General features: G+C 37.6%; 1 protein-coding gene across 2 annotated transcripts in view; it reads right to left on the bottom strand.

Moving 5' to 3' along the window:
- The window catches only part of LOC123526837 (trifunctional purine biosynthetic protein adenosine-3-like), a 59,036-nt gene that overhangs the window by 33,042 nt on the left and 12,855 nt on the right, over positions 1 to 13,139 (bottom strand). For both annotated transcript variants that reach the window (XR_008367086.1, XM_053523411.1), the window contains exons 6-12: positions 12,890 to 12,958; positions 5,569 to 5,694; positions 5,058 to 5,145; positions 4,813 to 4,898; positions 3,502 to 3,670; positions 2,625 to 2,841; positions 761 to 865 (exon numbers count right to left, since the gene is read on the bottom strand). Coding sequence is in view for 1 of the 2 variants with exons in the window: in XM_053523411.1 (XP_053379386.1) it covers positions 761 to 865; positions 2,625 to 2,841; positions 3,502 to 3,670; positions 4,813 to 4,898; positions 5,058 to 5,145; positions 5,569 to 5,694; positions 12,890 to 12,958 (860 nt within the window). In the remaining variant the exon portion in view is untranslated. The remainder of the gene's footprint in view (positions 1 to 760; positions 866 to 2,624; positions 2,842 to 3,501; positions 3,671 to 4,812; positions 4,899 to 5,057; positions 5,146 to 5,568; positions 5,695 to 12,889; positions 12,959 to 13,139) is intronic.

The following is a 13,139-nucleotide window of genomic DNA, read 5'->3' on the forward strand; positions in this document are numbered from 1 at the left end:
GAAATATCTCTGCCACAGTTGGGAAAAAATAGAATATTAGGCCTTTTATAGGCCTCTGTTATATAAGGATGAAAAGCCCTCAACAAAATTGCATGCCTAAATATATCAACTATTGTATATACTTCATCTTTACCACTTTGAGTCAGACACTAATTTCAAGAAGTGATATCAAGGTGTGAACTTTTTACATGACTGTGCAAAGCCAGGAATGATAGTTTGATTTTTATGCTGAGAAATAAAGTACATCATGCACAGTATGGCTCTTCAAGAAATAAATACAAACATGATGGTAATGAAAAGATAATAAAAAGTTTTAAGAAAAGCCTAAATAAGTCTTTGTTTATTTATTTTGTTGGGTTTAACATCGCACCAACACAATAATAGGTCATATGGCAACATTTCAGCTTTGATGATGGAAGAAGACCACAGGTGCCCCTCCAAGCATTATTTCGTCACGAGCGGGCAACTGAGTAGAATCACCGACCTTCCTTAAGCCAGCTAGACAGCTTCCTCACGTGAAGAATTCAACACCCTGAGTGAGGCTCAAACTCAAATTGATGAAGTGCAAGTGATTTGAAGTCAGTAGCCTTAACCACTCAGCCACTGAATCCCAAGAACAAGTCTTTTAACGATATCTGCTCGTAATGGTGAAAGCCATTTGGTTTATTGAACTAAATATTAACTGAAACCTTGCTAGAGAACCAGCATCCAATCTGAAGCTCATAAAGACCTTGTATTTTGAATGGTGTTTGATATTTACCTGGTTGATGAAGCAGCCAGTGGTTTTATGGCCTGCACTAGATTATTGCCTGCAGCAATGTCTACACCTGCATCCTTGTAACTCAATGGTGGTGTGTGTAAAGACCTGAAACACAGCAACTATCATGTTCACACATTCCAACAACCATTAACAATTCGAGAAACACTGTTCGAAACTAGAATGCCACCATTGGTACATTTGTCACAAATAAGGGTCGATAGTTGAAAGGTCACTCTGACCTTGACTTTTAGCCACTGCCAAGTCATCTACTGACCACAGGCAATCTTCCTATAAAATTTGACCATTAAGCATGTTAAGAGTCAAAGCACTATCATGAAATTCACAAAAATTTAGTTGCCATAAATATTAACCTTAAGCCTGCAAGTGATTCTGCCTTTGCGACCAGTGCCCCTCCATGCAGGCTGATCACAATCTGCACTGTTTGCTATTCAGAAAATTTTCTATGAACACCCCTTCCAATAATAAATGTCACTGCCCAGACTGAATGATGGACCAGTCCATTTTAGAAATTTATGCAGGCTAAAGTTAATGATTTCTCAGTATTAAACTCTAAATATTGAATAATCAACACCATAGAATGAACTTTAAACAAGGCAGTCTGAAGGACAGCTAAATCCCCCGCCAATGCTATGGATAGTTAAAGGGTAAACCTTTGATTTTAGCTGTGACCTTGACCTTGAACTGACATGGCTGACTCATGAATTCTGCACAACGTCTTGATGAGGTGATCATTTGACCCAAGTTTCATGAAAATCCTTCAAGGGGTTTAGGAGATAGAGAGCTGAAACCTTTGACCTTCAGTTGTGACCTTGACCTTGAGTTGACATGGCTGACTCATGAGTTCTTGATGAGGTGATCATTTGACCCAAGTTTGATGAAAATCCTTCAAGTGGTTTAGGAGATACAGAGTGGAAACAAAATGGAAGGCTCAAACCTTCGACCCTTAGTTGTGACCTTGACCTTGAGCTGGCATGGTTGACTCATAATTTCTGCACATCGTTTTGATGAGGTAATCATTTTACCCCAGTTTTATAAAATTCCTTCAAGGGGTTTAGCGGACACAAAATGGAAGGCTCAAACCTTTGACCTTCAGTTGTGACCTTGACCTTGAGCCGACATGGCTGACTCATAAGTTCTGCACATCGCCATGTTGAGGTGATCATTTGACCCAAGTTTGATGAAAATCCTTCAAGGAGTTTAGGAGATATAGAGCGGACACAAAATGGAAGGCTCAAACCTTTGACCCTAAGTTGTGACCTTGACCTTGAGCCGGCATGACTGACTCATGGGTTCTGCACATCGTCTTGATGAGGTGATCATTTGACCCAAGTTTGATAAAATTCCTTCAAGGGGTTTAGGAGATATAGAGCGGACACAAAATGGAAGGCTCAAACCTTTGACTTTGAGTTGTGACCTTGACCTTGAGCCGACAAGGCTGACCCATGGGTTCTGCACATCGTCTTGATGAGGTGATCATTTGACCCAAGTTTTATAAAATTCCTTCAAGGGGTTTATGAGATATAGAGCGGACACAAAATGGCAGGCTCAAACCTTTGACCTTGAGTTGTGACCTTGACCTTGAACCGACAAGGCTGATTCATGGGTTCTGCACATCATCTTGATGAGGTGATCATTTGACCCAAGTTTCATGAAAATCCTTCAAGGGGTTTAGGAGATATGGACCGGACACGATTTTGTTACGGACGGAAGGACAGACGGAAGGACGGACGGAAAGACGGACGGAAGGACGGACGGATGGAAGGACGGACGCAGACCATTTCTATAATCCCTCCGCCATGGCGGGGGATTAATAAACCTTCATAGAGTTTTTCTTCCAACATACCTACTAACAACTCTAAATCCTATATCCTTTCTATGATAGACTCCATCAAACTTGATCATTTCTGCCCCCTTCTGTGCCACTGATGCCGCTGTCTCAAAGTTGGACTCCATGGCCATCACAGCCAGGACGCGACCCCCACTGGTAACTAGACTGTCATCTTTCACAGCTGTTCCTGCATGAAATACAGTGATGCCCAGATTTTCTGCCTCTTCTAAACCTAAATGGTAAAAAAAAAATGTAACTGAAGTCCTAGTTCACTTCAATGCAACAAATGCCCTGTCAAAACAAAGTCTTATTTTTGCAGTAGTGTAATTTGGGTACAGTAACATTCTTTAATTTCTTGGACGTGGGGTTTTGGCCTAAATAGATTCTAGCTATTTCACAGGGATACAATTTGTGGATTTCAACTTTTAAAGATAAATGCATGGAAATTTCATGTATAAATTATGTTTGACTTTAATTTCATGTATAGAAATAACCCACAAAATCCATAAAAGAAAACCTGCCTTCCACAAATATTAATGATTTTACAGTACAATGTATATATTTCCAAACCCTTTAAAACAGCAATTTGCATGTGACACGTTTAAAATCTGTAACTAATCTAAGACATAAAAAAATGCAACTAAAACAATTTCCATTATTATTATGGCATAACATGTACATTCTGAAATATTCTATTTAGTGTACATCCAGAAATCTTCATTATGCAAAAAAAATGCTACTGCTGGAAACTCTTCCTATAAATTTCATAATATATAAGACCATTTCATTAAATTTTTTGAAATAGTTACTTAACATTTATGAGCAAAGATTAAACCAGACACAAATTATGCCAGAGACATAATAACCTAAGAGAACAATTTATATCTATTACCTGTGATAGCACATCCTTTCTTATATGCACCAGGATATCCCCCACTAACCAGCACCACACCTAAGACTTTCTTGGCAAGATCATACTCTGGTAAATTGTCATTCAGTGTACCTTTCACACAGGCAACACAAGTTGTATATAGGTCAGACTTCATCAAAGGTAGAATAGACTGCAAACAATAGACAGTGACTGTTAATAAAGAAACAAGTCAACCTTCAGCAGCCTGCTTCCAGCAAGTGAATCAGCCTTTGCAATCAGTGCAGACCAAGATCCGTGCAGACTGATCATGGTCTGCACTGTTCACTATTCAGTCAGTAAATTTTCAGTGAACTCCCCTTCGAATAATAAATGGTATTGCCCAAATTGAATGATGGACCAGTTCATTTTAGAAATTTAGCAAGGGTGAATGAAGATTAAGGTGCAGGCCGATAGTGACACTCAGCAATCATATTTCCTTGTGATTATGTAATCTTGTTAGGCAATTCAGCATGTGTTTGATGTATTGTAAATATAGCTCAACATCCACATGATTTTCTATAAAATTTGAAGAATCTTTAAATCCCATACCGAAAATACGAAATTTCCTGATAATCATTCAAGTCCACTACCTAAAGTCAATGACTCTAAATTTGTATATATCCATAGTAACTTGTACCACAGTTAAATGACAACATCAGAATTAAATGATAGGGAGCCCACTACAATAGTGTGGCTCATGTTGCATCTGAAAAGAACAATTAATTTTGAAATACATGTATCTGAAAGCCGACAAAATACTTCAAAACTGATAATTAAAGTACAAATGGTAGCATGTATTTTATAATACAAAATTAATTTCTGAGCAAATCACATTAACCACTTATTAAAAGTACAGACAGGTGATCTGGCATCTAGCCCCGGTTTGCTTAATTCATCTAACTTAACAAGTCAGAGTCAGTGAGGCTATACTGATAGTGATATTAGAACAGTTCAGTTTAGCCAGCTGGAAGAATCAGGAACACATGGACCGATATGAATGAAACTTTCACAGTGTTGTTTATATAGTTAGTGCGTTTTAGGTCTGACACACAAACACAGCTCAAGGCAAATGACCATTTTACAGATTTAATGGTTGAAAATTATGTAAGTCATCTCTCCAAGCATTATCTAAGGCACAGACAGGCACATAGGTAGAACAAAAGACCTTCCACAAGCCTAATGGAAAGTTTCCTAACAGGACTTCCTGCAGCAGAGCTTAAATCAACATTGGTAAATGGCAAGTGATTAAAAGTCAGGAGGTTGCATACAGTCCCGCTACAAAGTTAACTCTACCTGTGTCTCAGGATCTCCAAATCTACAGTTATACTCAAGAACTTTTGGTCCATCATCAGTCATCATTAAGCCTGCATACAACACTCCTGTAAAACAGATGTTTCTATTAAATAAATATGGGAAAACTAATAAACAGTATACATCACTAAAATTGCCGTTTGAGCAAAAACTATGTCTCAGTTAACAAGTTATTAAGTTACTAGTATAATCTTTAGCCAAGGAGATCTAACATGAAAATTATTTACCAACGTAAGGTATTCCCTCCTCTTTGAGACCCTGAACAGTTTTCTGCATTATATCTTCCTTGATCTTTCTCAAGTCAGAAAAGCCAACCTGCAATATAAGTTATTTGCCATAAACTTTGGAAAAACAGTAAAGTGATCAATAAAGGGTGCAAGGGGATAAGCACAACAGTCAAGAGTTAACTGGGGATGGGGGTGTGGGTGCGGGTAATAAATAATCCAATTACAGACTGAAAATATTAAGAAAACAGGCAAAGACTACATCATGAATTACTAGAATGACTGGGTGCTTCGGTAAGCAATACCTAACAGAGTGTGTTCCAATGTACCATTTTTCTTTGTAACAGGCTTAGCACTATTTTTAAACAGGGTTTCAGTTAAGATTACCAGGATTCTGTACCAGTACACACTTGTTCTCCTCAAGTAACTAACCAGTAACAACTTCACCATAAATGTCAGACATAGATTGTTACAAAAATTGTACATTTTAAAAATTACCTTTTTATAAATTTACCTTTGGATATGGGCATACAGCCCCCATGCCCCCTGTGTTAGGTCCCTCATCTCTATCTAGGAGACGTTTATGGTCCTGAGCTGCTGGCATTAACGACACTGTGGTTCCATCACTGAAGGCCAGGATCTGTAATAAACAAAATACAAATTCAGTTGGCAGAGTGAAAAACAAAACCTTTACAATGAACTGTTGTAAATCAACTGCATCCATGTGACTGATCATGGTCTGCATTGTTCGCTACTCACTCAGGAAGTTTTTAGTTTGTTTGTTTGTTTGTTTTGGGTTTAACATCGTTTTTCAACAGTATTTCAGTCATGTAATGACGGGCAGTTAACCTAACCAGTGTTCCTGGATTCTGTACCAGTACAAACCTGTTCTCCGCAAGTAACTGCCAACTTCCCCACATGAATCAGAGGTGGAGGACTAATGATTTCAGACACAATGTTGTTTATCAAATAGTAACGGAGAACATACGCCCAGCCCGAGGATCGAACTCACGATCCCGCGATCAGTAGACTGGCGCACTACCTACTGAGCTAACATTTTTAATGAAGAACTCTTTGAATAATAATTAGTACAATCCAAGTTGAATAATAGACCAGCCTATGTTAGAAGATTAGGAGCGTAAGGCTAAAATTCATTACAACTTGTATCCTTGCTCCTCTCTTTTCATTCCCCTAATTAACACAAACACCTAAATCAATATGAAAGTCTCATATGCACAAAGGAAAGTAGCAGTTCCTAAATCAAGATAAATAAAACAGACTGAAATATCTGATATTGTGATAATTCTTTGACACACCTTAGCCACAAGCTGAGATACCTCATCCCACACATTCTCGCATACGAACCTCTGATTTATTTCTGTCGTTTATTTGGTGAGCATGCACACTCGTAATTACTACCGGGAGAAGTTTCAGCCAATCAATGTGCGCCACTGTTTGGCACGCCGAATTGAAATTTCAAACAATATGTAAGCAAGGTAGTTGCTAACGATAGATAAAGGTGATATTCCATGATTGCGATTAATAAAGATTTATTTCTGTTATTCGATGTTAAGAAATTTACCTGAAGAAATAATAATATTCCTCGTAAGTCGGCATCAATATGAAAGGACGCGGTCACGCTTTTCACGGACGATTTTGATTGGTTCGCTACATTTTGTCGCGAAACGACGCTGATTGGCTGAAACGTTTTACCTGTAATGTAACCAAACCACAAATATCGGCGAAATGTGCCAGAGGTTCATCCGGGGAATGCATCCCACATAACTGCAAGACAAAAATTTCTTGCATACCAGACGGGGATTTCCAGTATTTTTACCGGTGCTGGAAAAATCCATCTTACACCCTGGGGTGTAAGATGACTCTCGTGCTGTAAATGAAGTATTATGAACTTCATATATGTAGAAGATTTATGTAGTAATTTATATTTTATTTTAAATACGGAATAAAAATTCAGTACCTTGACAGTTCCTCTTTGTTCCTGATAGTATATTTCTCGATTCAAATCATATTATTTTATCAAAAATTCATGTTACACTGCAACTGATAAAACTAAACTGGAACTAAACGTTGTTATTTGTTTTGAAATGTCATGACGTTTTTCCTGTTTACAGACATTGGTTTCCCACCCTTTGTTTTAATACACTGTTATAAGAAATAGTTCTAAAAAGAAAGCCGTTCGATTGATTTTATTTTTATTATTATTTCTTGAAATCGGTATGCAAGAAAAAGATTCTGTCACTAGTCATAGACGTAGATGGAAATATCCGGCTCTCGGGTAACTGTTTAGGCGGTAACTCAGCAGGGAGCCTCGTTACCGCCTAAACAGTTACCCTCGAGGCCGAATATTCCCATCTGCACCTACAGCCAGTGAAAGAATCTTATAATTTGTTTGTTTGATTTAGTTTTACACCAGTTTTCTGTTAAACTATGAAATCAATAGTCCTGGGGGAACAATTTTTGGGAATTTCGTGGTTGACTCAATACTAAACTACTAACAAAATTGGCAAAGGTACAAACACTTACTGAGACTTGCTGTTTACATACTAAGCTACTAACCAAAATGGCAAAGGTACAGACACTTACTGAGACTTGCTGTTTATATACTAAGCTACTTACCAAAATGGCAAAGGTACAAGCACTTACTGAGACTTGCTGTTTACACACTAAGCTACTTTACAAAATGGCAAAGGTACCGACAGTTACTGAGACTTGCTGTTTATACACTAAGCTACCAACCAAAATGGCAAAGGTACAAGCACTTACTGAGACTTGCTTTTTACATATACTAAGCTACTTACCAAAATGGCAAAGGTACAGACACTTACTGAGACTTGCTGTTTAACTTACTAAGCTACTAACCCAAATGACAACGGTACAGACACTTACTGAGACTTGCTGTTTATATACTAAGCTACTAACCAAAATGGCAAAGGTACAGACACTTACTGAGACTTGTTGTTTATATACTAAGCTACTAACCAAAATGGCAAAGGTACAAGCCCTTACTGAGACTTGCTGTTTACATACTAAGCTACTAACCAAAATGGCAAAGGTACAGCCACTTACTGAGACTTCCTGTTTATATACTAAGCTACTAACCAAAATGGCAAAGGTACAAACACTTACTGAGACTGAGATGCTGTTTATATACTAAGCTACTTACCAAACCAGCAAAGGTACAGACACTTACTGAGACTTGCTGTTTATATACTAAGCTACTAACCAAAATGGCAAAGGTACAAGCACTTACTGAGACTTGCTGTTTACATTCTAAGCTACTAACCAAAATGGCAAAGGTACAGCCACTTACTGAGACTTGCTGTTTATATACTAAGCTACTACCCAAAATGGCAAAGGTACAAGCACTTACTGAGGCTTGCTGTTTACATACTAAGCTACTTACCAAAATGGAAAAGGTACAAACACTTACTGAGACTTGCTGTTTACATACTAAGCTACTGACCAAAATGGCAAAGGCACAGACACTTGCCGAGACTTGCTGTTTACAAACTTAAGCTACTAACCAAAATGGCAAAGGTACAAGCACTTACTGAGACTTGCTGTTTACATACTAAGCTACTTACCAAAATGGCAAAGGTACAAGCACTTACTGAGACTTGCTGTTTACATACTAAGCTACTAACCAAAATGGCAAAGGTACAGCCACTTACTGAGACTTCCTGTTTATATACTAAGGTACTAACCAAAATGGCAAAGGTACAAACACTTACTGAGACTTGCTGTTTATATACTAAGCTACTTACCAAACTGGCAAAGGTACAGACACGTACTGAGACTTGCTGTTTATATACTAAGCTACTAACCAAAATGGCAAAGGTACAATCACTTACTGAGACTTGCTGTTTACATACTAAGCTACTAACCAAAATGGCAAAGGTACAGCCACTTACTGAGACTTGCTGTTTATATACTAAGCTACCCACCAAAATGGCAAAGGTACAAACACTTACTGAGACTTGCTGTTTACATACTAAGCTACTTACCAAAATGGCAAAGGTACAAGCACTTACTGAGACTTGCTGTTTATATACTATGCTACTGACCACAATGGCAAAGGTACAGACACTTACTGAAATCTGCTATTTATATACTAAGCTACTAACCAATATGGCAAAGGTACAAGCACTTACTGAGACATGCTGTTTACATACTAAGCTACTTACCAAAATGGCAAAGGTACAAACACTTACTGAGACTTGCTGTTTATATACTAAACTACTAACCAAAATGGCAAAGGTACAGACACTTACTGAGACTTGCTGTTTACATACTAAGCTACTTAACGAAATGGCAAAGGTACAAACACTTACTGAGACTTGCTGTATATATACTAAGCTACTTACCAAAGTGGCAAAGGTAAAGACACTTACTGAAACTTGCTGTTTATATACTAAGCTACTAACCAAAATGGCAAAGGTACAAGCTCTTACTGAGACTTGCTGTTTACATACTAAGCTACTTACCAAAATGGCAAAGGTACAAACACTTACTGAGACTTGCTGTTTACATACTAAGCTACTTACCAAAATGGCAAAGGTACAGACACTTACTGAGACTTGTTGTTTATATACTAAGCTACTAACCAAAATGGCAAAGGTACAAGCCCTTACTGAGACTTGCTGTTTACATACTAAGCTACTAACCAAAATGGCAAAGGTACAGCCACTTACTGAGACTTCCTGTTTATATACTAAGCTACTAACCAAAATGGCAAAGGTACAAACACTTACTGAGACTGAGACTTGCTGTTTATATACTAAGCTACTTACCAAACCAGCAAAGGTACAGACACTTACTGAGACTTGCTGTTTATATACTAAGCTAATAACCAAAATGGCAAAGGTACAAGCACTTACTGAGACTTGTTGTTTACATTCTAAGCTACTAACCAAAATGGCAAAGGTACAGCCACTTACTGAGACTTGCTGTTTATATACTAAGCTACTACCCAAAATGGCAAAGGTACAAGCACTTACTGAGGCTTGCTGTTTACATACTAAGCTACTTACCAAAATGGAAAAGGTACAAACACTTACTGAGACTTGCTGTTTACATACTAAGCTACTGACCAAAATGGCAAAGGCACAGACACTTGCCGAGACTTGCTGTTTACAAACTTAAGCTACTAACCAAAATGGCAAAGGTACAAGCACTTACTGAGACTTGCTGTTTACATACTAAGCTACTTACCAAAATGGCAAAGGTACAAGCACTTACTGAGACTTGCTGTTTACATACTAAGCTACTAACCAAAATGGCAAAGGTACAGCCACTTACTGAGACTTCCTGTTTATATACTAAGGTACTAACCAAAATGACAAAGGTACAAACACTTACTGAGATTTGCTGTTTATATACTAAGCTACTTACCAAACTGGCAAAGGTACAGACACGTACTGAGACTTGCTGTTTATATACTAAGCTACTAACCAAAATGGCAAAGGTACAATCACTTACTGAGACTTGCTGTTTACATACTAAGCTACTAACCAAAATGGCAAAGGTACAGCCATTTACTGAGACTTGCTGTTTATATACTAAGCTACCCACCAAAATGGCAAAGGTACAAACACTTACTGAGACTTGCTGTTTACATACTAAGCTACTTACCAAAATGGCAAAGGTACAAGCACTTACTGAGACTTGCTGTTTATATACTAAGCTACTGACCACAATGGCAAAGGTACAGACACTTACTGAAATCTGCTATTTATATACTAAGCTACTAACCAATATGGCAAAGGTACAAGCACTTACTGAGACATGCTGTTTACATACTAAGCTACTTACCAAAATGGCAAAGGTACAGACACTTACTGAGACTTGCTGTTTATATACTAAACTACTAACCAAAATGGCAAAGGTACAGACACTTACTGAGACTTGCTGTTTACATACTAAGCTACTTAACGAAATGGCAAAGGTACAAACACTTACTGAGACTTGCTGTATATATACTAAGCTACTTACCAAAGTGGCAAAGGTAAAGACACTTACTGAAACTTGCTGTTTATATACTAAGCTAATAACCAAAATGGCAAAGGTACAAGCTCTTACTGAGACTTGCTGTTTACATACTAAGCTACTTACCAAAATGGCAAAGGTACAGACACTTACTGAGACTTGCTGTTTACATAATAAGCTACTAACCAAAATGGCAAAGGTACAAACACTTACTGAGACTTGCTGTTTACATACTAAGCTACTGACCAAAATGGCAAAGGTACAGACACTTACTGAGACTTGTTGTTTACATACTAAGCTACTGACCAAAAATGCAAAGGCACAAGCACTTACTGAGACTTGCTGTTTACATACTAAGCTACTTACCAAAATGGCAAAGGTACAGACACTTACTGAGACTTGTTGTTTACATACTAAGCTACTGACCAAAAATGCAAAGGCACAAGCACTTACTGAGACTTGCTGTTTACATACTAAGCTACTTACCAAAATGGCAAAGGTACAGACACTTACTGAGACTTGTTGTTTACATAATAAGCTACAAACCAAAATGGCAAAGCTGCAAGCAATAACTGAGACTTTCTGTTTACATACTAAGCTACTAACCGAAATGGCAAAGGTACAGACACTTACTGAGACTTGCTGTTTATATACTAAGCTACTGACCAAAATGGCAAAGGTACAGACACTTACTGAGACTTGTTGTTTACATACTAAGCTACTGACCAAAATTGCAAAGGTACTAATCCCCAGTGATAACGTGATTCCCGCCAAAATGCGAGGACGAGTCTAATTCATGATAACTGATGACATAACAATTCATAATGCTTGCACATTTCTTGACAAGCAAATATTACTATTTCTTATATTTAAAATGTCCACTAAGTATATGGCAACATAGCTCAGTTGGGTAAAATGCAGACAAGAATTGGATATAAGCGAATCGTTTTGTGGGTTCGAATCCTCATGACTTTTTTTTTTCCGATTTTTTTTCTATTCGTTTTCATTTTCGCTTCCGTATTTTTATTTCTTTCTTTGATGGTTTGTATTTGTATATATGTCTTTATATAACACAATACTATGTTCTTTATTTGCATGGCTAAAGTACATGCATTTAATCAATATCGATCATCTTTTATATATAATAAACTATTCTGAACTGCCATATCGCCTTTAGATACCTCTCTGTCGTGTTGTCACAGAGCACATGAAGGAATCTTAATTTTTATGCAAAAGTGAAATAAAAATTAAATGTCGATGCGGAGTTTCGAACCCAAACGGCAAAAGATCTGTTGGACAAGGACATTATGCTTTACCACTGAGCTAATTCGTAATTGGTACAAAATTCTAGAAATATTTAGATCGTAACATGTTAGAAAAATGTTGAATGCCCTATGTTCCATTTTAATCTATTTATAGTCATGTTTGTAAATATCAAGTTATCGTTGGGGCATAGTACAAGCACTTACTGAGACTTGCTGTTTACATACTAAGCTACTGACCGAAATGGCAAAGGTACAGACACTTACTGAGACTTGCTGTTTACATACTAAGCTACTGACCAAAATGGCCAAGGTACAAACACTTACTGAGACTTGCTGTTTACATACTAAGCTACTGACCAAAATGGCCAAGGTACAAACACTTACTGAGACTTGCTGTTTACATACTAAGCTACTGACCAAAATGGAAAAGGTACAAACACTTACTGAGACTTGCTGTTTACATACTAAGCTACTGACCAAAATGGCAAAGGCACAGACACTTACCGAGACTTGCTGTTTACATACTAAGCTACTAACCGAGATGGCAAGGATAAACACACTTACTGAGACTTCTTCGCCTTGGAGAAGCTCCTCCACAACAACTGTCTCACCTGAGGCACCAAATTTTTTCTCCTAAAATAAAGGTAAATCTTATTTACAGCTGCTTTGTAAAACAATGAACATAAGCTCTGTAGAGTTTTTGAGTGAGCTTATTTTTTAAGAACAGTTAAAATTAGGTACCCATTTAAAGCTTGGTCGATTGAGGCAATCATGATAAAGTGCCTTGCCCAAGGTCACTATGCAATGGAAGTAG

The sequence above is a fragment of the Mercenaria mercenaria genome, chromosome 14, assembly GCF_021730395.1.
Source record: "Mercenaria mercenaria strain notata chromosome 14, MADL_Memer_1, whole genome shotgun sequence".
Classification (NCBI taxonomy): domain Eukaryota; kingdom Metazoa; phylum Mollusca; class Bivalvia; order Venerida; family Veneridae; genus Mercenaria; species Mercenaria mercenaria.